This window comes from Acartia tonsa, chromosome 9 (genome assembly GCF_053477335.1).
Source record: "Acartia tonsa isolate MP-2025a chromosome 9, ASM5347733v1, whole genome shotgun sequence".
NCBI lineage: Eukaryota > Metazoa > Arthropoda > Copepoda > Calanoida > Acartiidae > Acartia > Acartia tonsa.
The window spans coordinates 15,011,370-15,038,034 of record NC_137268.1 but is presented as its reverse complement, the minus strand read 5'-3'; the positions used below and the strand labels follow the sequence as shown (position 1 = coordinate 15,038,034).

The 26,665-nt window shown below is 30.6% G+C and overlaps 2 protein-coding genes across 3 annotated transcripts in view; both read right to left on the bottom strand.

Annotated features, from left to right (window-relative positions):
* The window catches only part of LOC145328291 (putative RNA-binding protein 46), a 44,674-nt gene extending 30,750 nt beyond the window's left edge, over positions 1-13,924 (bottom strand). The window contains exons 1-8 of the mRNA XM_080171915.1: positions 13,755-13,924; positions 10,207-10,469; positions 6,472-6,524; positions 5,964-6,027; positions 4,988-5,040; positions 3,029-3,112; positions 2,378-2,449; positions 1,199-1,272 (exon numbers count right to left, since the gene is read on the bottom strand). Coding sequence (XP_080028041.1) covers positions 1,199-1,272; positions 2,378-2,449; positions 3,029-3,112; positions 4,988-5,040; positions 5,964-6,027; positions 6,472-6,524; positions 10,207-10,469; positions 13,755-13,773 — 682 coding nt within the window. The 5' untranslated portion in view covers positions 13,774-13,924. The remainder of the gene's footprint in view (positions 1-1,198; positions 1,273-2,377; positions 2,450-3,028; positions 3,113-4,987; positions 5,041-5,963; positions 6,028-6,471; positions 6,525-10,206; positions 10,470-13,754) is intronic.
* A 5,706-nt stretch (positions 13,925-19,630) lies between these two features.
* LOC145327735 (uncharacterized) lies at positions 19,631-26,603 on the bottom strand. Of its 2 annotated transcripts, none has more exons than XM_080171290.1 (6): positions 26,485-26,603; positions 26,115-26,164; positions 24,486-24,578; positions 23,841-23,906; positions 22,547-22,597; positions 19,631-22,101 (listed from the first exon to the last, which is right to left on the bottom strand). In XM_080171290.1, exons 1-6 carry the CDS (start codon positions 26,575-26,577, stop codon positions 22,011-22,013), a joined length of 444 nt encoding a protein of 147 aa, XP_080027416.1. In that variant the 5' UTR covers positions 26,578-26,603; the 3' UTR covers positions 19,631-22,010. The 2 variants fall into 2 exon arrangements, with proteins under 2 accessions (XP_080027416.1, XP_080027417.1); XM_080171291.1 differs by having other exon boundaries at positions 19,631-22,050.
* Between the last annotated feature and the right edge of the window lie 62 nt (positions 26,604-26,665).

The following is a 26,665-nucleotide window of genomic DNA, read 5'->3' as shown; positions in this document are numbered from 1 at the left end:
AAGTCTAGCCTGTGTGATTCTTCCCTAAAATGGATAACTCGATCGGTTCTGTAGATAAGAAGATCTTAACAAGCAAACCAAGACCTCACCACTTTCCAGCATAGGATTAATATTATATTCTATTCAAATTTTGAAAAAAGAATCATTGAATTTTTGCATAATGATAATCTAAAGTGACCATTTTAATATTCTTTCTTTCATAACTCTTTGTTTTTACAACTATAGTAAAATGCAGAAATCTTCTCTAATGTAAGTTTTGGTTGAAGGTAAAATTTTATAGAGCTCTGAAATGATTCTGGATTCTCTGTTAAATACCAGTTGCTTCGCCCTTAAAACGGGGAAGGCAGAGGAGATCAGGAAAATAGCCTGAAACCACCCTTATACATTTATGAATCTTCATTGAAAAGAACAACAAATAGGGACCAGCAGTTTCCAATCTACTTTTTTAATAGCGTTACTTTTCAGTAATCTAAAGGGAAGGACAATGACCAATAATCGATGTACATCCCCAATAGACAATACACAAAATTACTTCTTCTGTATATTACAAAGGAGTTTGAAACTTTTTGACACTCAACTTAATGAACCAATAAATCAAAATTTGATAAAGGTCCCCAAAGTTGTTAAGCCAACGCATTAGAAAACTTTTGGAACTGTTGTAATAAACAGCCCAACCTCCACTCCCTCCCTGGGTACCTAAAATCTAATTGATGGACTTATAGGCAGCTACTGAGTAGCTTTGTTACTAAAAATTATATTTGGTAAATAATTGATATTACTAATACTCAAATATAAAATTTTTAAAATCTGTAGGTAGAAAGTTAAAGTACAACAAAACTTTTTACCCATTTCAATAATTCAATATCTATGATTCATAAAATTTGGTCAGCATTTTTTAAATTATTCTTTGCATTTTCTTCTAGAGGACATTTATATAACTTAAGAAAACTTAACCTACACGATAAAAAGATTAAAAAATATATATTAGAAACGCCAAGGAGGGAGGGGACATTGGACTGCAAATTATAATATAAATTACAATGGGACCCAAAGTATATATAACAACCACGATTTATTAATCTTTGACTTAAAAACTGTTGGTACTTACAAATTTACAAATTTATCACCCATTGAATCCCTTTTTTTCTTTTTAAGGCAAATTTGGCAGGTACTGTCCTTAAATGTATAGTTTTCTTACCTTGTGATAGTTTTCTTCTTGCAACAGCCGCGGCTTTGTGGGACTCATACTCCACAAACATGTACCCACGGGACCTAGGCAAACAAATTCATATTTATTTTATACATATAGAAAAGTTACAAGATGTCTGTCTGTCTATCTGTGAGTAATGCAGTTTCTTGCCAACTGCTGAACGCATTTGCTTCCCTCTCCCTGCTACATCTCATTCCTATAAAGGCCTCTAGGGGCGTTGCCGATAGTATTTATTAAAAGCAAAATTATTCTATTGTCAGAAATGTTTTCTTGTGAAAATACTGAATCTTTAATTCTCATATTTTTTCGTAATGCAAATTTAAGAATAATAACACAATTTTTTGGATGGGAGATGGGGTTTTAGAGGTTGATTTTAGAAAATTAATACATATCACTTTCTTCATTTTACTTAAGATTTTTAATACAATGTTGGAAGATTCTAATATATACCTTTTATTCACATCAGATTTTTAATAAAATGTTGGAAGATTCTAATATATACCTTTTATTCACATCAGATTTTTAATACAATTTTGGAAGATTCTGATATATACCTCTTATTCACATCAGATTTTAATGCAATGTTGGAAGATTCTAATATATACCTATACCTTTTATTCACATCAGATTTTTAATACAATGTTGGAAGATTCTAATATATACCTTTTATTCACATCAGATTTTTAATACAATGTTGGAAGATTCTAATATATACCTTTTATTCACATCAGATTTTTAATACAATGTTGGAAGATTCTAATATATACCTATACCTTTTATTCACATCAGATTTTTAATACAATGTTGGAAGATTCTAATATATACCTTTTATTCACATCAGATTTTTAATACAATGTTGGAAGATTCTAATATATACCTTTTATTCACATCAGATTTTTAATACAATGTTGGAAGATTCTAATATATACCTTTTATTCACATCAGATTTTAATACAATGTTGGAAGATTCTAATATATACCTTTTATTCACATCAGAATCAGATTTTTAATGCAATGTTGGAAGATTCTAATATATACCTTTTATTCACATCAGATTTTTAATGCAATGTAGGAAGATTTTTTTTGCAAAAAAAAAGATTTTGGTGATTTGGCTACCATGGGCGATTCAGCGATATCAAAAGAACCCACCTCTATTTTATAACTTACCTAGTTTTATCAGTTTGGCTGGGATAAAGAATAATGTCAATGACACCTGAAGTTAATCTCTCCATGTCTCGCCTAATAAATTACAATCATTAAACATTATGTTTTAAAAAAAAATTCCATAATTTGTAACCGATTAATATCCGCTGGATTGAAACCGGTTCTCGGAATGCTGAGATATTATGTAAAGCATTGTTTTACAGAAAATTTTCAACTAATATTAAAATAAAAATCATAAAGTTTATAGCAGTTTTGTTAGTCTGGGCCTTCGGCCTCACGGGGTTAACAAAACTTATAATAATCCTGTAATTTTTACTTTTACTATCCACGGAAAGCTGTCTGTAGTACGATACAAAAAATAATTATTCTAGCAGAAGTAATTATAGTCATCATTCAGGACTTCTCATTCAAATGCAATTTTATTCACGTGGGTGTTATGAATTAATCCTTTAAATCCTTAATTTAATTTTTAAAGTGCATATAAAAAAATGACGTCATACAATACAAATGACCAATGGTAGACCAATACACAGACTAAATTACCAATGGCAAGCCATTATACATTTTAATTGACCAATAGTAGGCCAGTATGACGTCATTTTTAGTGGGCACTATATCTACTGTTTTGTCATTTAAATAATAATGCAAAAATACCTAATTTCAGCTGTAGACTTGCTTTTTGGAATGCCATTAACCCAAAGTCTTCTATTATCAACTGATTTTGTCACTACAAGATGTCTAAAAATATAAAAATAGATAAGCATTTTATGTAAATTATGAATAATATGATTACTATTTAATTGTAAAATGTACATTTATGACTAACATAGCTAGGTATTAGCTTATCTAATTTAATAAGTCATCAAAATAATAAAATATATTTATATCAACATAGAAACTATGCAATTCGAAACAGGGTCTTTAATTATTGACTAAATATATTGCATATGATTTTTTTGGAGTAAGGTTAGGTAAAGGCTATTATCCCCGAAGGGATATTAATCCGTAGAGTTAACGACCAGAAGGGTTGGAGCTTCCTGGGCCTGGAAAGAACCTAGTAATAATGTCTAACTTTTTATCTTTGTGACGTAACAAAAATCGAAGGATGAGAGGGGAGGTGGGAAAGGAAACCCCTTAAAAAGAGATGGATTTTTGTTACGTCACAAAGATAAAAAGTTAGACAATATTACTAGGTTCCCTAGAAAAATAATTCTTTAAAGCATAAGGGAAAGAGTATTAAGTTGTTCAAAAATTTAGTTGAGAGAATGCAGCACTTGTAAGTTATAATACACTGACTAAAATTTATATTTTTGATAAACCTTTTATATTTCTTTTTCTTTTTATAATAAGAATACATGGATATGAATAAATAGTATAGGAGGAATATCTTAAACTTAAGTTATTTTTGTTTAATGAGTCAAAAAGAGTTCAAATAGTTTTTTACATATATACTTAATTGAGTCAAACCGAAGAAAAAAGTTGTATACACACACCCTGTGAAGATTTGTTCCTATTTACTAAGTAAATTTGATTTTTTTATCAAAACAGTTCTGTTCAAGTATTATTTAATTTGAAGATAATCGCAAATCCAAACTTTCCGGGTATTTTGTGCGTTTTAATAAACAATTAAAATTGTAATCAATTAACATTAAGTTGCTTAAAATGCGAAGCAAATAACTTTATGTAATTTTATCTTGGATTTTTCATGACTAATAAAAATCACTTAGTACTTATAATTAATTGAAGTATTTTTAGAATATATAATCTATTGTACGTAGTTTTTTCTGCAAGAAACCAATACTTCAATGTTAGAAAAAAAGGCAAAATCTATCCATACGCTTCCCTGCACCCTTCTTAACCTAATTGTTAAAACGTAGTTTAAAATTTTTAAAAATGTTAAATAAATATTTTTTTATTTATTTTTTGATATAAATAATTGACTATTCTCGAAATATTCAAATAAAAAACTTTTAGTAAATAATCTTTAATTTTCACAAAAAAATCCTAATATTTTGCAAATATTAAAGTGGTTCTTAAAACCTTTAATAAGCTAAAAGAAAATACTTATAATATTTCGCAATAAGATTAAATATGATGATCGCAAGCATTTAAATTGAAAAGGCTAACTAATAAGACATTAAGAATGATAACATCCATAAGGTAGCTTAAAAGAAAGAAAAAAAACTAGTTAAAGCGAAGAAAAATGGTGAGCAACAGAGTAGAATTACTAGAAAAATGTGAAGTACAAGTAGTAAACTTTTTTTTTGTCCGTAGCAAAGGATTTAACTAACCGCTAAACCTATAAGGTTTTTTCCTTTTTAGTGAAGCTTCTTAAAGGTCCTAAGATAGTTTAAGCTATTTTAAAAAACAATTCTTGGTACGGATATAGGCTCTTTTCTGCCCTTTCATATCCCTTTAAATATATAGAGCCCCTAGATGCTAGGGGCACAGCCGCTAGTAACTAACAAATCAGCTAGAAAATGATATTTCTCATATCAAACTTTAATTTTCTCCAAAACACAATGAAGACCTTTCACTCACAGCGTTACGGACAGACGGACAGAAAGACAGAGTAAAAATATATATGTAGGATGGTTACTAACAAATATTTACCTATTAGGAGAAATTTCGTAATTGTTTAATATCTTAATTGCCTCTTTTGCATCCTAAAAAAATAATAAATAAACAAGAAAAACATAAAAATATTATTTTGTTTAAACTTTATAGTCTGTCTGTCAAATGTACTTAGAAGTTCTTACTAGTGGCAATAAAAAATTGACGTCAAACAATACAAATGACCAATGATAGGCTAATAAGTTTCCACTTGCAGGCCAATATTTATTTAAATTGACCAATGGTATGCCAGTATTACCTAATTTTTCATAAGCCTTATAAAAAGCGTACATCAATATTAGGGTTGGGCCGGATATCTGCTCAACGTTTGATATCCGGCAAATTACCGGTTATCCGGCCGGATAACCGAATATCCGACGTCAAAAATAAGCCGGATATCATGTAACCCGATAGTTTTAATATCCGGTATCCGGCCGGATAACCGGCCAAACCGGATATCCGGCCCAACCCTAATCAATATATCTCTTTCCTCTGTCTATCTACTGATTATCTGTCTGGTGTCTTCCTGTTTGTCTATCTACCTATTTATCTTTTTTCTTTGAATCTCTAAATCTATCTATTTTTCTAACCATAGACGCCCAAGGGTGGGGCTAAAGGTGTTTTGTTAACATCCCCATAAAATTCTAAATAGGTTGGAATGTCTTTCCTTTGTTTACCCTTTTAAGTTATATGATCTGTGTCTGTGAACGCCACTAACTGTAATTAAATTTGTCATATTATTATTTTCCAGTATGTTTTGAAACCGATTGATATCTGGTTCTCATCCATACTGAAAACTCATGTATAGCATCGAATTACAGACACTTTTTTTATTAATGTTAAAATTGCAATCACAAACTGAAAACCAGATTTGTTAGCCGGACCTAGTCCCCCTTGTGGCTTAAAAAACTGGTTAAAATCTTATATTTTTTTTCATTTTAAAATCCGCGGAATGCTGTCTTATTGTTTATAATACCTGTGCGGCCCCATATCTAATATAAGCATATCCCTTGTTTTGTCCAGTTTGTCCCATCATCAATCTAAAAAAAAGATGTGTAAACTTTTAATTATCACTTAAACTGAGAAAATTTGGATTATTTGTAGTTTACTTATATAAGGGTTAAAATTACCCTGTGAAAGAATTGTATTTTTAATATTGTCCATTTTATGTTGATAGGGTTGTTTTACTTAATGTGAAACTAGCGGTTGCGTTCTAAGGGCTCTGTATTCAAAAGGGTAGAAAAAGGCCAGAAAAATAGCAAAATTGCTTAAAACCATCCCAAGACTTAAATTTGAAAATGTAATAGCCCAAAACCCTAACAGGAACTTGAATCTTACATAAAATAGAGAACCAAAAACCAGTTTAGTAGTTATTGAGAATTTAGCCTTAAGACTAAAAAAACCTTAATACTTTATACAATAGGATATACAAGGCTATTGAATAAATGAATGATTAAGCAACATATTTTTGAAAGTTGACTCACCTTAAATCAGCAATCTTTCCAATCTTACCAAAAACATCTAATAAATCTGTCTCCTACGAATTAAAAAAGTTATTATAAATTTTTATTTATTCTATTTGATATTTTTGGGAGGAGGTTGGGGGGGGGGGGGGGGGTAGATATACCACACTTTTCTGGGATCTTGCTGAGTCAAGTATCAACTGTTGGGAATATTAAAGGATGACTCCATGCAAAATTTGAGCCGGATCCGGCCAAAACCGGCCGTAAATTTTATGAAAAACCGTTTTTTTCCGGTTTTTAGGGGGTATCTGTAAATCGATTCAGCTGGAGCAAAACCGGTTAGAGGTACAAAAAATTTTACTTCACATGAAATTTAGCCAATGCAATTGCCTACAAAAATGTACTTCATCATCAACTTGATTGGACAACTCTTTCCCCTCATAAATGTCCATTAAAACCTCGGAAACGGCAAAAATCGCCAAAAATCACGCCTTCGGCGGCAAATAACGGCTAAACGGTCAGCCGGAGGCGAATGAAACATAAATAAAGAAATGTCTGCCTCAAAAAGTTGTTCAACATCAAAGAGATGCTTGAAGTCTCTAAAACGACTCCTTCCCCTCCTTTAAGGGGAAAAACTGAAAAAACGTGATTTTCAAAAGTATGCCCACTTCCTGGGTGTGGGGGGCACTGAACCCGTCACCCCAGGGTCACCAAATATAAAGTCTAGGCGGCCCACAATGCTGAATTTTCACTAAGTGAAAGTCTTGTGTCATTATCTCTTATGAGAAAAAAGTTATTAATTAATTAAAATTTCAAATTGTGATTTTTTGATGGATTTCTTTGATGAAATGACAGGCCGGTCAATTTTTAGGCTATTTTTTGCGGTTTTTGGGCCGTCACGCCCAAACGGTTTGAGATAATCTCACGGGACCTTTTGCCCAACCTAAGTCTGGTTATTTGTGAGGTCTAGAAAAAAAAACAGACTTACGCAAAAGATTATAATTATAATCTTTACACAGAAAAATGGCACGAGGTGAGGGTTTGAGGGGGCAAAATGAGCCGACCAGCGATTTTTGACGGCACGCAGCGACGTCGTGCTTCATCCAATCCAAGATTTTTTTTTCTTAGACCTTACAAATAACCAGGCTTAGGTCGGGCAAAAGGTCCCGTGAGATTATCTCAAACCGTTTGGGCGTGGCGGGCCGAAAACAGCAAAAAATGGCCTAAAAATTGACCAGCCCGTCATTTCATCAAAGAAATCCATCAAAAAATCACAATTTGAAATTTTAATTAATTAATAACTTTTTTCCATAAAAGATAATGACACAAGACTTTCACTTGGTGAAAATTCAGCATTGTGGGCCGCCTAGACTTTATATTTGGTGACCCTGGGGTGACGGGTTCAGTGCCCCCCACACCCACGAAGTGGGCATACTTTTGAAAATCACGTTTTTTCAGTTTTTCCCCTTAAAGGAGGGGAAGGAGTCGTTTTAGAGACTTCAAGCATCTCTTTGATGTTGAACAACTTTTTGAGGCAGACATTTCTTTATTTATGTTTCATTCGCCTCCGGCTGACCGTTTAGCCGTTATTTGCCGCCGAAGGCGTGATTTTTGGCGATTTTTGCCGTTTCCGAGGTTTTAATGGACATTTATGAGGGGAAAGAGTTGTCCAATCAAGTTGATGATGAAGTACATTTTTGTAGGCAATTGCATTGGCTAAATTTCATGTGAAGTAAAATTTTTTGTACCTCTAACCGGTTTTGCTCCAGCTGAATCGATTTACAGATACCCCCTAAAAACCGGAAAAAAACGGTTTTTCATAAAATTCACGGCCGGTTTTGGCCGGATCCGGCTCAAATTTTGCATGGAGTCATCCTTTGATATTACCAACAGTTGATACTTGACTCAGCAAGATCCCAGAAAAGTGTGGTATATCTAGGGGGTGGGGGGGGGGGGGTGTTTAGATTAGGAACTGCTTAACTCACACCCTTTAATTTTAAAGTAAAAACAAATAGATGAAGAGAGGGGGGGGGATTATAAGAACAATTTTTAGATCATACTGGTTTAGCTGTTGGCCAGCACACAGACTGACAAACACATATTTTGCCAATTTTTTTATCAGGATAATTAGAAGTAAATCTCATATTAATCATGATAAAAAAAACAGCTAAAAATCTTTTAACTGAATTTATTGTTTATGGTGATGAAAAGTCGGAAAGGGAATTATACTTTAGTTAAGGAGCAGCTTTGCTGCTTAAGGGGTTATTATAAATCTATTATTTTGGAAGAACATTTGATATGAAATGAATCGAGAACATTTTAAATTTAATTTAACAGAAGAAATTGTTGTTGTTTTTCCTTTTTTCTTAAGCGAAGTGCATTATCAATTAAATTCTTTAACTTTTCCTTCGTATTTTGTTTAAAGATACAAAAACAATGAATTATAGAAGCAAAACTACTTTACAACTAGGGCAAACTTATTATTTCAAATATTAATTTAAATTAGGTTCATAGTATGTGTTTTTAATTGCAAAGACCTGGTACACCAAAAATGTAAGTTTTAAAAGGAAAAGAGAAATAACAATGAGAATAGCGTTTCTAAAAGTTAACAACATATTTTATTACACGAAAAAAAAACTTGTACAAAATATTTACTGCACAAAAAGGACCTTTAATTAACCTATAATTATTTATAATTTTTATTACTTTTATAAAATCCCATCCAATATTTCTGATTCTTTAATTTTCAACACGTATGTACATTGTACACTCGACTTATGAACTTATTTTTTATTGTGATAATGTTATTGAGTACATGTTACACATATATAAGTACGTATAAGAAGTGCATAAAAAAAGAATGACAATATCCAAAAGGAGCGAAGAACATGCAAGGAGATTTTAAAGAGCATTTAATGAAATCAATAAAAGATTTTTGGAGAGAAAAACTCACGAAACATCTCTCATGTATTTTTATATTTTTAATATTTATATTTTATATGATGACTGACGGTCAAAGTAGATTCATACAGATGCTATGAACAAAGAAAGATTTGATTTTGATGTAAAGTCCATTAAAAACTAAAGGAGCCGAGAAAATCACATTTCCTACAAAAAGTTTCAGACAAACGGACATACGGACATTTTAAATTATAGAGTAGCTTCGCTACTAAAAAAGATGTAAACATGGAGAAGAGAAACAAACTTTTTTCTTTGTTGAGAAAAACAAGTTGGAATAACTTTTTTTTGGGTTGGACATATTTTAAGTAGAAACTACTTTTCCAGTATGGCTTCGAAACCGATTAATATCCGCTGGATTAGAACTGGTTCTCAGGAATTCTGAATAATCATGTATAGCATCGTGTAACAGACAATTTTCCACGAATATTAAAATGAAAATCATTAAATTGATTTAAAGATCCAGCTCAGCATTGTTAACCCGGGCCTTCGGTCTCTCGCGGCTAACAAAACTAGTTTTGATTTTATCATGTTTACTTCTAAAATATCCGCTGAAAGCTGTCTATAATACGATGTATGTAAATGTTAAAAATCTTAAAATGATTTGATGAAACAGAAGTTTGTTTGTTCAAGAAATGTTAATCCATACTCAAACTATATATTTGTTTGTTAATTAAAATATGACAAAAAACAAAAAATAATGAAGTTAAAATAACTCTAAATAACAAGGTAAATTTTGAAGTTGTAGTCTATATACATACATAATTATAGAGTAGCTACGCTATTAACAATTTGTACCTTTAAATGTCTTGGTATTCTTGTCACATAAACTTCACAGCCTTTGGTTTGAATCCCGGCGTCTGAATCCGGTGTGCTGCGCGCCCCCCGCTCCCCCTTGAGACTAGGCTCAGGGGTGGTGCTGCAGCTACTAACACCGCTGCTCGCCTTCGACCCGGGCTCCGGCGTTCTAGCCACCGTCATTTTGTTAAGTCCTGTGTCTTTGAGGTGGTTGTTGTTGTTTTGACTTAGTGTTGCTGTTGTTGTCTTGAAATCACCACTCTGCAGTCAAAGGAATATTTATATTTGCAATATATTTAAAACAATAAAAAAACAAATCAACAATTTTTGGCATTTAATGTCAACAAATCACCGAAGACATATTTTTTTTATATACGTCTTACCCTAAAACATAAAACGATGAATTTTAATAAACTGAAGAAAAAAGTTGAATCATTTTAAAGTTATTTACAGTTTATATAAAAAATCAATTGGTTATTTACAACTTTTATTGCTATCTCTATTTTGATCTTATGATTAAAAGTGAAAATTTTTATGTTTTAAAACGGAGTGTACATCCAAGACTCATGGCTTATTGACCTATGTTTATTTTTTAATAAAGAGTAGCTGAGCTCTATATTCTGCCACTAAAAATACTATAAACCATGCAGAAAGAAAATTTATTAAAGGCGTCTAAAAAGCAGCCAAACACGGACACACGCCCATTTTTAATATTACTTTTGTTATGAAACTATTAAGGTGTGACAAACAAACATACACCACAGTTAAAGAGTAGCTGTACTATTGAAATTTAATTTAAACCTACATTATGACAATATAACGTATAGAACAAATCAAAATTAAAGCTTCGCTTTAAAATTCAGTAATTTAATATTAAGCATTAATTGATTAGTTTACATTTAAGAACTAAGTATTAAAGTGTTCACTATGAAACTACAACAAAATGTATTAAAATGCGCCAACATTTTCTAATACCATTCGGTACCATACATACACACTAATATACGTAACAAGCCGCGCACATTTTTATGATGAAACATAAAAAAATGTACATATAAAATTCTTAAAAAGTAATTGTTGTTTTTTAATGAACAATTAGTCAATAGATTTATCATACTAAGAGAAATAAATATTGTTAAATATAGAAAGGTTTCTTTTGTCTAAAGCTAAATATCTCGGAAATTGCTTGTCCGAATTGCTTGTACTTTTTCTAGGATGCTTTATAATTGTCTAAGGGTGGTTTGACGCCATTGCTTTTGGAATCCTTCGAACTCCCTAGAGGCTAGAGGCAAAGCAACTAGATGTTTAAAATGCAATGTTGCAAAATGTAATTTCGTAATGCATATATACAATCTATACTTGTTGGAATTCCCCAAATTAAGTTCTAAAAGAATAAAACTAGTTTTATTAAAAACAAGGATGACAGAATTTATAAAAACTCGTTAATAAGACGGTAAGACAAACGAACATTAACACTAGTAGAGTTTTAGAACTTAATAAGCAGAATATTATGAATTTAAAGGTATAAACAAAATTGTATATGATTGGTTGCAAATTGCTTAAATACGGGATACTGTTTTAAGGCATACTTACAGATCATTAGGAGTTGATTTTAAAGATGCCTCGATGCTGTTATACTATTATAAAGTTGCTACGCTTTCCAAAGCAGACCTAACCGTCACATAAATCATCATGCAAAGTTTAAAATCTACAGGACAGTTTTAACATACCTAAAGATTCATAAATTTGTGAGTACGAACGTTCGACAGACAAAACCCAATTATATAAAGCTTTGCTTTTAAAAAAAAATATAGGAAAACCGTGTAGTCAAAACGCCCCCCAGTGTTTAATTTAAATTTTTTTATTCGGTGGAAAAAAAATGAAAGCAATTATATAATCTTAGTCAGAAAGTGAGTGGACAGTGGGTTGTTTGTTACACTAGTCCCCAAAGTTTTATAATAACGTTTTCTTATTTGTTGGCTTAAAAACTCTGGGGACTTTTATTGAATTTTGATTAGTTGGTTCATAAAGTTGAGTGTTTAAAGGTGCAGTACAGGAAACATATTCAAAATTTTAAATTGATAAGACAATGAAAACATGCCTAAATTAACTGTAAAAACTACCTATTTCGGATGTACGAACGCATTAACCCTAACATATAGAAAAGCTTGTCTTAAAAAAATATCAATAAAAAATATTTTTAAAGTCAAAAGAATTTAAAGTATTAAAAGCTGGTATGTTAATGTTTACCAGGCAGGTAGAGGACAATGGAAATTAAATTAATCTTTAATCCCTTCTTCTAAAAAAACCCATAAGTAGGAAAAGATATAATTAAACACTTAAGAATTAGAGGAAAGATTAATTTATCGCCAATTACCCTATCCCAAATATCTGCAGTTGAATAACTTGTGAAATGAATGAGTTATCTCTTAAACAAATGATTGAAAGATTAAAGTTAAATTAATAACACAGTTACTATTTATAGATTTCATACTTTTATGAACAATTTCATACTTTAAAATTTTTTATATAATAGATAATTCAATTTTTTCACAGTTGACTTTTAAAAACGGTTGCAGGGATCTTAAGGGATAAGACATTAGACGAAAACTGATGTAATGTAAACAAAATTGCCATTTATGTAGATTAAATACTGGTGGTAAATTTGTACAACGCTAGTTAGTACCACACAATCTATATTCATTGCAAGTTCCCAATGATTTAAAGCTTAAGAACTTTGGGAATCAGTATTATTTACAGTGTATTGTCCCTTCCCTGAAAGTATATATCTAAAGAAAATCCGCTTTTTAGGAAACAAAACTTATTAAATATTATTATAAATCACGCCTTTTTCTATATGTACTATATGTTATAGAAATATAGATATTAACTTGTTATCTTGTATTAAATTCATGTGAGCTGACTCATTTATATCATTTCATTATACCCAGTGTCCACACAAAACAGAGAAAATAAAAAAAAAATCCTTTAAACAAAAGAAAAAAATCTGGCAAACCTTTTGAAGAGGTACTAACCTAAAATTTTATTGATTTATTATACATTTTATGTAATAAAAATAAAACAACTTGAGCTATATTCAGATTATATTTATTTACTACAACGTTTGCACACCAAAAGCGCGTGTGCGGTAAAAATCATATGATTTGACTTAAAAATACATTAAACATGACTTTTTTCCATCACATTCATGTGTTTCAAATAATTATTCCAAATTAAATTAAGAAGATTTAATTTTAAATTTCTCCAGTTTACATTTAATATGCTTAATCCCCGGGATTTTAAGGCACTCCTGGAAAATATGTTGGTGTACACCCCCAATTATAATTAACAAAAAAAAACTTCTCAAATAACCTATCAGTATCTAATAAATATAAGCCAAAGTTTTTGAGCCAACGAATTTTCGAAATATCTGTTATTCCGTCAGCAATGTTTACGCAAAATCATGATTATCTCGGCTGCTATTCGAGGTAGACGGCTGATTTTTTTGGTTAAGATTCCCTGTATAAATTAAAAATATTCCTTTTCCTTTTTAATCATAGTTTCCATATCAAACAGTTGGAATATTCTAGTGTTTATAAAGTCCAAATTAAATTAAAAGCTTTGAATCACAAAATCACTAATCAAAGCCCTTTCAATTGATAGTTTGTAATTAAACGTGCATCAAAAACTAAATCACTACAAGTGCCCTGATGAATTGAAATAGAATAATAAAACTAATCACTGCATGCCCAACATAGGTCTGACTAAATACTAAAAGTTGAATTAAATTTGGAAATGCAAACACAACATTATTCAGTTTTGTGATAAGAAATTGTTAAACTCCCCTTTTTTCCACAAAAATTGTCCCATTCGACTTATTACATACATGTTGCTTTGCTCATAAAAAGGGAATTTAATTTGGGGCGCGTTGCATTGGGAAAAGGGGGCGGGGGATATTAGGGGGGGGGGGGCAGGAAAAGAGCCATGGGGGGTTCATTTCATTTGATAGAGTTCTGTATTAACTATCCATCTATTTATCAATATTAAATGCCGGTTTATAAAAATTTAAAAGGGTAATACTAATTCTTTACTTATCAAAAGGCGACCGGATTAATTTTCAATACTTGATAACAAAATTGATTTTTACATGCATTTTACAAATAAAAAAAATCAATTATTGGTTCTTTCTTGAAGTACACATATTTTGTTGGATTTTAACTCTTTTATAGCTATTTCAATAATCCCTTTTCTTCAAGTAAAGTCATGTTTGAAAAAAAATATATTTTCAAAGAAACTATTTATGGGGTATTTTACTTGACAATAATTATTTATGCTCCGTTTACTTTTTGTGCTTGTATTGACTTTTTAACGTCCATGCATTTCTTTAGATTTTTTGTAATTCTGATAAAAATGCATTTTTGATTTATACATTTGGAATTGTAGGAATCTATGAAAAATGCAAAAAATAGGAAATCCTCTAAAATATCTATCTAATAAATCTATCTATCTATCAATATTTGTAAATTGTATATCTATCTCTTTATCAGTATTGAATAACTTCCGATAGAGGGACCCCTTGCCTCCCTAGCCCCACTTCCTTTTCAACAGGAAACCCCCCTGTTTCTCTTTAAAGGGCCCTAACTACATGACGTTCTAATGTTTTAGCTTAAATTATATAACAGCTAAAATATTAAGTAAGTTTTTGTCTGAAGCTTAAGATTTCAATAAACTAATTGATTACCCATTTTAGGGGAGCTTCCGATAAGTCCCGGTTTGGTTTTTGGCTATTATTTATTTTTAGTTTTAAGCGTTGGGTTGGTTTTTGGTTATTCCATTCCCTCTTTTTACCCCTTCAAATATTAAGCCCCTGATGCTAGATATGCCAACGCTAGTTTTCACATAAGTAATATATCTTTGTTCACAACTGAACCGCTTCAAATGATTCCCTGGATTGTTTCAGGCTTTTTCATTTGAAAGTTAGGTCTTGTAATGTTTTTATTTGTTTTTTTTTGCAGCTGAATAAAAAGTATTGCTTAAAATTACTAATATCCACGACAAAAAGTTTCTTCTGTTTAAAATTTAGACTGCAAATGCCGGTTTTTGAAAATATTGGCTGTTTTGATTGGTACATTCCGATTGTCTGTAAACACTATTGGTCGCGTATTACATTTAATTATTCCAAGTCGTGCGCTTCAAGCCTTCAAGGAATAGTTATAAAGAGGTTGACAATTAAACAAAACAATCCTTTTTTATAATTTGCAAATAACATTTATTGAAATCATCTCTATTCTAAAAAATCAAATATCACTTTAACGAAATTGGCGGGGGTGGGAGATTGACCCTCCCCATACTTGGAATTGAAAAAGATACCTCCCTTAAAATTGTTAAAATTATTAAAAGCTTCAATGCAAAAGCAGTAAACGAGATCTTTAGGTACAGACAGACAAACAGACAAATTTTGTGTTACTTTTACATAAGGTTTAGCTGGAAGTATACTTACTTGTTCAATAAATTCTACTAGATGACAGAAATGATCAATTAAACATTGTTAAGGAAGCAAGTAATTATTTGAAAAAAAAGTAAGAGCCAAATCTTAAAAAAAGGAAATACAAAGTCTTAGCTTGCTGAGGAAATTGCATAGGATTTGACCTAACTTAACTATACTAATGCCTGAAAAATGTTATTTTTTTAGTCTTTACTGTAATAACCTTGATGGCTCTTATCGGAGAATCCGTCGGAGAAAAACTCCCCCTTCCCTAACCACATATGCACACACACGCACACAAATACACACACTCACACACATACACACACGCGCGCAAACAATGTGTGATATGGGAAGAACACAAGGGGATTTAAAAGTCTTATGTTGTATTAAAATTACAATGCTTTAGGCGCTTCTTCGCGCAGCAAATATGATTAGTGATTTATCTTAATTTATTATTCTTAGAAACTTCCATTGGATTTTTTTGACAGGGGGGGGGAGGGGTGGAGGAAATGAGCTATTTGTCTGTGTGTGTGTGTGTGTTTGTGTGGATGTGTGATAATTCCATTGACCCGTATAAATTTACTACATATACAAATACAATTTATATATGCATGTATATTTACTCAGGATGTAAAGGAACTATACATTAAAAAAAGGATACTTTTATTTTGTTGTTGTTGCGATTCTTATGAAGTTTAGTGTTCTTTTTAGCAAGTACAAGAGCGATTATGTACATTTAAGGGAGAGAGAGAGAGAGAGAGAGAAAGAGAGAGAGATAGAAAAAGAGAAAAAGAGAGAGACTGACAGAAAGAGATAGAGATAGAGTGAGAGAGAGAGAGAGAGAGAGAGAGAGAGAGAGAGAGAGAGAGAGAGAGAGAGAGAGAGAGAGAGAAAAAAAAAAGAAGGATTCTCAAATTAAGTTCCTTTACTACCAAAAATTATTTTCCCCCTCAAATTAATATCTTAATTCCTGAAATTCATGAGTATTTGAATGTTTGTACAATGGATATAGAATATACGTGGACATATATTGACAGGGGAAATTCAATTCCAATATTGACCTCATTTATTGGTCAGTTTGTTCATCTAATAGGAGGGGAGCGAATGGGGTAAAGAGGTTGATGGTGGGTAACGTTATTTTAGTCAGCCGTGAGCATCACTTTACCAGAGTATATGAAAATCTGGTGCAACATCCAATTGATAATATATCGATTGTTTATAATGTGTGTGTACTATAGACATATTATTATAATTCCAAATATTTCAGACTTCAGTCACAAAATCATAAATAATCATCATATGACTTTTCAAAATATCACTTACATTGAAAGAGTGACATTTATTCTGAAGTCTAGTTAGAATTGTTGGTTGAAAAGGTTGAAAACTATTAATTTGAAATAACCCCGCAGAGAAACAATAAAATTACCCAAATTTTCTGAGCCAACGAATAGGATAACGTTCGAATCTTTGGGTAATTGTCTCCTTCCTTCTTGCCAAAACTAATTATAAATGCAGAAGAAACTTAAAATCCTAAAATAAAGATCAGTAAATTTTTTCACCAAAGATTTTTATAATCCCTATGAAAAATGAGTCATACTAGCCTACCATTGGTCAATTAAATTGTATATTGCCCTGTCATTGGTAATTTAGTCTGTGTATTGCCCTGTCATTAGTAATTTAGTCTGTGTATTGCCCTGTCATTGGTAATTTAGTCTGTGTATTGCCCTTTCATTGGTCATTTTTTATAGGCACTATAAAGATCTTTCTTTTCACCAGTCCTTAAAGATCTCTCCAACGTATGAAACGATAGTTATCTATATTTTGTTTTTACCAAAGTTACACGAATTCAAAGTTTAATTCATATACCCAAAAGTACTAAAGTCTAAAGTATTTTATAACTAAAAAAAGTTTTTAAAATCTTTATTCCAATCGCTGAAATTAGTTTGTAAAATTACAAGAGAGATAAAGATTTAGGGAGTTATTTCATATATTAATGGAAAGTTTTCAATTAAAATATATTTAAATGCGAACTTTAAACAATTTGTCACATATTCTATTGAACGAAAATTAATATTACAATAAGCATTTTTATAAAATATTCGTTGTTGTTGTTTTAAAATTTATTTCAATGAAACAAATTAAACACATTTAATATTTGGTATAATTATTATGTTATGATAATACAATATTGTAAATTATAATATCTAACTAATGCGAAAAAAGTGGACATTATTTTTACTTCGTAAGACTTTTAGTTATGACTAATTAGGTAATTTGAATTGATCAGCAAATAATTGTTTTTTTGCCGTTTTCCCTCAAACTGCTTTGTTGAGCAGATCACCCCTTCATATTGGAAATAAATTGAAAAATAAGGGGCTAGTTTTTCGTTTGTTATTTTAGGCCAAGACAGGTTAGGTTACATTTGGTTGGGAAAGCACCATTTTTTTTAGAAAAGAAGCAAAAAAACTAATTTTTAAAGAGAAAAAAAACAAATACCCAAAGTTTTAAAATCATGTTATGTTATTTGTTAATTTATAAACTTTGGTTATTCTAGTAAATATTAGTTGGTTATTTCCTAACATATATTGTCAAACTATTTAACTAATAATTTTATACATCAGAAGGTGTAATTTTGTTTATCATTATTTGGGATGTCTATAAATTTATCGTTCCTTGATTTATTTTTTAAAATCATTGATGGATTATGTTTTTTAACACGTTAAAAGGTTTCGTGATTTAACAATTGATATATAACAGATTTATTTTCCATATTTGTTCCTTGTGATTTTAAGTGATATGACATTAGACTATTAATAATTTACCTAAAATTCTGATTATATAAAACAATCATTGATGGAAACCTCAGGATAATGCATGTTTTTACAACTCAATCAATATTTAATACCACTGACAAAGTTTTAGGCTAACGAAGTCAGATCTTATCACAAAACTTATCAATTGAATTTATATATTTTTAAATTGGTATGGGGTATTTTTACAAAAGAAAATTTATCCATCGATCTTGAATAGCAGTCGAGAATAAACAGATTACCCTCATGATTTTTAAGTTATGGACTGACTTATGGACGGAAGGACAAACAAATTTAATTATAGAATAGCTTTGCTACTAATATAGCTTCATGTAATGCCTAATCTGTATTCTAGACATTGTTGATTATCCAGTCTTTTCTTATCGACAATTTTCCTCTTATTTTATTACGAAGCAACTCTACATGTATGTAATATGTATGTCTACCATGTAAAGCCACTGCCAGAAATATCCACGAAGAAAAAGGTCTACATTGACAGACAAGGTGCATAAATGGATATAGGATATATTGACAGGATCAAATTTGTCTTCAATTTAGCTTGATAATATGGACCTTATTTATTGGTCAGTTTGTTCATCCAGTAGAAGGAGAGGGAATGGGGTAAAGTGGGTGGATGGAGGGTATCGTCATTTTGGCCAGCTGAGAGTACTTGAAAATCTGGTGCAACATCCAAGTAATAATATATTGATTGATCATAAGCACATCTAAAGCTAGATAAAGCCCGTTCCTACAGTAAACAATTTCTCGATATAAACAGTAATTAAAGAACGGCTGCTGCTTTTGACTTAGTTTGCGGCTGACAATTTTTAACAATTTAGTTTGCATCAAAATCCGGCCAAAGATACATTTCAACTCCAAAGTGTCATACTAAATATTTCAGCCAAATTTTGTGGTTTATTGTTGAATTCGTTCCCCATTTTTTTACTTAAGAAAAATTAAAATCCCTCCCCCCAAAATTGTTATAAACCTTCCCAGGACCTATGAAAAGTGACACTGTAAAGGAGAACCATATCGGTTCAGCTGTTATTTAGTTAGTTAAAGAGATCCTGTTACTTTTATATTAGTATTTGTTTTAAAATCTCATTTTGTAATAAATCCAAGAAACACGATTAAAATAATATTTATTTTTTACAATATATAATTGCCACAATGCGCGCTTTACATGATTATTTATAACATTGAAATTTTACACAATAATTATTAAAAATTTTTAATTTTACCCGTCATTTGAACTTTTGGATATTTTTCATCTTACTGACACAGTTGTTATGAAGTAGATAAAGGTTTTGACATTTTTTAAAAGCGAAGCTTCTCCTAATTTATGGTCTGTACGTACATACGTACGTCACGGTTAATTCTTTTATTACAAATCCTCTAACAGTTAGGTACGATTTTGAAAGAGAAGCAATTCTGTAATCGTTACCAAAAAGTTCCTACGTCCATTTTAAATATATTGATTTTCAACTCTGGTACAATCTTATTTTTCGAATGATATATGATTTTAGGATTAATGATTCTTTAGAAAACAAGGCACATTTTTAATTCAGAGCTTCACTTTTATGGGTGTTTTCGTCTTTGTTAGAAAATAGCTATTCTGTGTACCTAAAAGTCAACTTATTTTAACTTCGAAATAACTGTGTTTCACAAACTGACTACAAAAAATAAACATTTTTAGTTGTGTTTTTTTAATAAATATAAAAAGGTACATATAGTTAACGACATACTTATCTTTACAACAAAGATTTAGTTTAACTTTTAGTTCAGAAAATTGACTTCAAAAATAAAAATTTTAAAATGCAATTAAGTAATACTTCAAAATAAAGTAAAATGTTGTACTGATTGAAATTTAATATAATCAGTTATGCAGAATTTCAAACAAAATGAGTGGTGTCTGTTGAGGACTAAAACCCAACACCCTTTAATTTAAAATAAATTGAATATAAGGAAGTGATTTATTTCAATGCAAAAATCCTACGCGGGGCGTTACCCATGCAATGTCTATATTTTTTAAATATAAGTTTAGGATTATTAGTGCTCAGCGCAACAAGGGACTTACTGTGAAAGCAGGAAAAGGAAAGATAATAGGGAAATGGGTGAAAGCTTTATGAATATTATTTCCACTATGGCCATTTAATATCCACTGGATTAGAACCTGTTCTTAGCATTACTGGAAAAATATGTATAGAATCGTATAACACACAATTTTCCATGAAAAAATATCAATACCAGTTTTGTTGGCCCAGACCTCCGGCATTTCGTGACTAACAAAACTAGTTTTAATCTTATTATTTTTCATTTTTATATCTGCGGAAAGCTGTCTATAATACAATGCGATAAATAACTATTAAAGTTTCATAAATGCAAATAATTTTAGCTTTGCAAAGTTGGGGAATAGTCCCTTTCGTGGCAACGCCCCTTATGGTGCGATTCGTCGTATTTTTAAAATGTCTTTTGATATGTTATTTTAGGTTAGGTTATACTTGGTTAGGTGATTGCCCCATAGGGTTAAGCAATTGGCCCGGCAGGGTTGGAGCCCCCTGCAGGGGATAGAAATAGGAGAAGAGCTACTGTAAAAAAACCGAAAAATCGCCCCTTAAGGAGCGTTGCCACGAAAGGGACTATATCCCAAAGTTTTTCTTCTGTTGGTTGAAAATATATTTCTTATTTTGTTCTCAAAATTAAACAAAAAATGCGGCAAAAACAAAACATATTCCGTTTATGCATTTAATTTTTAAAAAAACTTTCTTTGTTAAGCAAATGTTAAACTTCTTTTCAATGCATATTGTCAACTTTCATCTTTCGTTTTCCTTATTTTATATTATTGACATTTGCTGGTTGTAACATTGATTAAAATAAGATATAAAAAAAAATCATCAAATATTAAAACTAAATTTTACATTTTTAGGAAAAAAATAAATATTTTGTTATTTTTAAAAATATATTTTTATAATTTTTTTAAAAACAAATTAAAAAATCTAAATATAATTTTTAATATTCATAGCAGTAGTGAAGCTCCGGGATCTAAAGGAATTCGACAATGACTGATAAATTGATGCACTTCGCCTATGAGGATTCACAAAATTAACCCTTCTGTAGATTATTATAATTTGTTGAAACTCTTCTAAACCAACCAATAAAAATTCAATAAAGTTCCTAAAGTTGTTAAGTCAAAGAATAAGAAAACTAGTGTAATAAACAGCCCATTGTCCCCTTCCTTCCTGAGGGAAGCTACTCTACTGGTTCAATATTTTATTTGGTCTGTTGATTATGTATTCTTTTTAAAAATTCTCGAACATTCTTTTATTTTCAATTTTATTTAAAAATAAACGAGAAAAATCTATGTACTATTTTAAAAAGCAAAGAATCACTTCTAGTTACAAATAACAAGGGTATCATCATCGTATGTAGATATTCAACATAAATTTGATTATAAATTGCTGGATGGATGGATGCAGTTTTTATATGGTTTGAGTATGTATGACTGATTAGAATTTATTGACAACACTCCTGCAATCACTTGGACAACTGAAACATGTGGAATTTAGTTTTGCAGCTTTTACAGGTGAGGTTTCTTTCCTAATTAGAAAAAAAATATTGCTTTCAGATGATATAGTAATATCAAAATGAAGCTTTTTCATATTATTGAAAGTTCTTAATGTATCAAACCCTAAAGGGTCTTAAGGTTGGTGTTCAACAACCAATCCCCCATATCCTTTTTTATTATGTTTTATTGCCCTCTAGCCCTATTGATAGTTGACATAATATGAGGGTATGTGCGTTGAAACAACCCCCCCCCCCCTGCCCTTCGGATTCCTAACTGTTTAGTAAACTCTAACAAAACTAAAGCTCAACTATAGAAAATAGGGATGAAAACATCCAAAGAAGGAGGCTCAATAAATCTGAAGGTCAGATAAACAAACATTAACAAGCTTAACTTAACTATTATGGCTAAACGTTACGGATAGACATACGGACGGACACACCGTAAATGTAACAAAGCTTTGATTTTAAATTATGTTACCTGTTTTCCATCCTGTTTTCAAACCTCGACATTGAAAATGCTGTTTGTCGCCTGAAACAAAAATGTTGAGTACATACAAATTTTGTAAATCATCGTCAATATTTTTCTTTGGTGGGAAAAAATGTTTTGATTCAACTTTGCAAACCTATGTGGAAAAAAACTACAATGAAAAATATCTCAATATCTTCAATTTTAAAAATGACAAAACAGTTTTTTTAGAAGAAAATATCCCAAATCTTTAAAAAGAAAGATTTAAATGTTTAAATTGCAATATTATTGTTCCTGCAGTAAACATTGATATGTAATATATTTCAAAAAATGTTTTAATAACATCCCTTAAATGGGTTAAATCACCCCCGATGTGGCAAAAATTTTAGAGCAATATTATATAGGTGAATGTGTTTGACTGTCTGTAATGCTTGCAGGTGGTCCAAATTTTATTTAAGGTAAAGATAATTTACTTTTCTTCAATTTCTATCATTGCACTTTATCATTTTTATGCATAGCCTAATAAAAGTTAAACTCTTTAAAGTTTCATCAAAATATAATTACTCCCCCCCCCCAAATTTTCAACATAATGATTTAAAAGGACTCAGAAAGTAAGAAGGGGTTTGGGGAGGGGTGTATTAGGTCTCCACTGTTTATTCAAAGGATAGTTTCTTGTTTTTGGTATATAAATGTATGAAATATTCGAACCAATTTTGTGGATTTCCTATCCTTTGCATATATTGTCTGGGTTTTCAACCCCAGAAAATGGGATCGGTAACTTTTGTCTGTCAGTTTTGATATAATCATTATCGTTATAACAAAGTAGCATGATGTTTTAAGTCTGTACCTTAAGATCTTGCTAACAGCTGAACCGATATGGTTCTCATTTGCAGTGAAGCTTCTTAACGATCCAGTAAATGTTTATAACTATTTTAAGGAAGTGTGTCTTCCCCCTAGTAAGAAAAATAGACCCGAGAAAAAATACCCTTCCCAACCAAATAAAAATAATAAAAAAATTGAGGGTCGACTTCCCCACCCTCCCTTCACTCAAATCCCCCCTTGATATATATTTAGTATTGTATCACTTTATAAATTTTCCCTTTTTTTAGTTAATTACAATTTTGTACAAAAATATTACTCTATTAAAAGGGTAGGTTCGTAACAAACGATAATATATATAATTTTAAAGGGGTTGCCTAAAACCAAACTATAACTCCATTTACCCAACTATAAATCCCTGATCTTATACGGTTCACATATAGAGAAAATAAATCAAAGCATTTGTAAAACCTAAATGCTAGTTTACCTGTTTATACTCGCCCAGTTTAAATGGTTTCCGCTCGATAACCCGATACATTGATATAGAACAGATCTATGAAATAAACATGCATATCATTAAGAGTTATTCCGCTAATTAAAATTGAAAATAAAATAAGTTTGATGTCTGTTGCAATTGTGGGAAGCCCGAACCTTTCGATAACCAAAAAATGCTGAGTAGTGTTCACATGAATTTTATTTGTTTGGTTCATTAAATTGAGTGTCCAAACACTCAGTGTAATCTACAGAAGGGGTAATTTTGTGTATCATCATTGGGTGTGTACATTATCTTATCGGCCATTGCATCTTTTATATCATTCACGGAAATACGGACGTACCTATCCTAATTATAGAATAGCATCTGTTAAAGTTAAACGCTTTGCTTTATTCAAAGTGCATGAAATTGATTACTCCAAATTACCAAAACCATGGGTATATTGACAAAGGAAATCTTGTCGTCAATTTAGGTTGCTAATATGGACCTTTTTTATTTGTCATTTCCTTAGTAGTAGGGTAAAGGGTAAAGGGGGGTGGCGTAGCTATCGTTATTTAAGCTATTTGCGACTGTCCTTTTTTAGAGTTCACGAAAATCTGGTAAAAACCTCCAAATAATAATATATATCGATAAAAATACCTGAATTTTCTGTCTTTATAGCAGTAAATGAAAAGATTTGTTGAGGAACTTCCAACCAGGAACATGTGGGATACCATGGACATTATTTCACACCTATAATTAGACAATAAAATTTAAGTTTAAGTTTCATATCTAGTGCAGTTTACTGTGAAATTTTCTTGGTAACGATTATCTCCAAAAATGTATGGAATTTAAAGGCTAATAACGAACAAACGGCCATGAATAGTTTATGGTAAATGGGAGAGGTTAGTTTATTCATCCATAGTACAAAATAATTAATATTCATAAGCCAATTATCCTTCATTAGTGATATGATTCATAACAAAAATATGTGAGTCTTCTTTTACAAAGAAGTGAAAATTGGTAATGGTTAATAATCTTTTGAGGACTTAAGTTAATATAGGAAAATATATTTTTTTTTCCAGCAGTTGTTTAAATGATTTGTTTATATGATGATTCGGCTGAGAGCTTCTACTCTATTTGTCACTTGGTCATTCGGTTTATCTGTACTGCTTTGCAGGATATCAAAATTGTACAGTAAATATTTTTTATACGATTATAATTTATAATAAGTAAAATAATAAGTATTTGACTGTCAAAAAATGAATTATTGTCCTTATGCTTAAGAAAATATTTAAAACTCTTATCCATTCATTAAAATGGTTTAATTAATCATAATTTAAACGTGTTTATAAATGTGTTTCTTTTTATAGTTCTTGTAGAGCAGATGCTTTATAAACGTGATATGTCTGCCTGTCCAATAGATTTACTAAAGAAAAATAACTTAATTAAAAATATTTCAAACAAATCCAAGCGAGTGTCTAGTCGAGCATCTTATTTTGAAGTCGAAAGAGAGTAAGTTAGGATAATGGTTCTATGCCCGATATAAACTTTGAGAGAAAGCACCCAAATTAATCTTTATATTAATGGTCTTTTCATGCCCCAAAAAGTGCTCTGAATGTAAATTACACTGGTACCCAAAGTTTGATAACCACGTCTTTTATTTGTTAGCTCAAAAACTTTTAAAAATTTTAATCAAACTTAAGTGTCTAAACATTTTAACCAATCATTGTTAAATAAACAGGGGTAGTATTATGTACTGTCTAATTGTCCTTGGTAAAAATCAAAATGTGCTATGTTTGAAATTATTGTTCTAATAGAATATAAATATAAAAGGAATAATCAATATACCAATATTGATACTCCATATAAAATACAATTAGCAGAATCGCACTCAAGGCACAATAACAAATAATAGCAAAGATATTTAATAGTTTTTATCTTAAGATTTTAAAAAAAAATATTATACATTTTTTATGAATTAAAAAATCACAAAAAAAACTTTTGCTTATAAAAACTTATTTAAAAATAAATATCCTAATGTCGATTAAATCAGGCCTTAAAATGTTATAAATGAGTGTCTGTCTGGGCATACCAAAATAACTCTCAATTGCTGGACATATTAGTTCACATTGGCTATTATTCAAGACAGTAGTCGATGAGCATTTACTCTATCACTTGCTTTATCTGTCCGTTCATTCATAATTATGTACGAAAATAAGATTACTTACAGACATACGTGATATGCGGGATAAATTTATGAAATTGAGAAAATAGTCATAATCTTACCATCTGGGCCAATAGTCAGTCATTGCTCCTTCTGATATCAACAACCAAACCTAGAAAAATCAATGTATAAATCTATGTTCCTCATGATTCAATTGGACGTTTTTTTAAATATATTCATTTGTTTAAAAGTTATCTTAATAACTTTTGGTACTTTAATGATTTTTTATTGGTTGGTTCATTAAGTTGAGTGTTCAAACGTTCAACTACTAATTTTAATCTACAGAATAGGAAATTTTGTGTGTCATCAACGTGGATGTACATCAATTTATCGGCAATTGTTTAATCCTTTTAGATTTTTTAAATTTTCTACATATAAAGTATCAAATATTTTACAAAAGTCAAAGTAACAAAAATCCACCAAAAATATTACCTCAAAAAGATTTAGGATGACCCTGGGAACATTACAGACCAGGAACAGGATGACAATTAAAACCAGGATCTGGCACAAGTAAATATTGTTCATTTCTTTTATAAAAGTAACAGGATGTTTATCTGTGTGAGTATATCGCATGATATTGCTAACCGAGGTCCGGGGTAGGTTTTTCCTATTT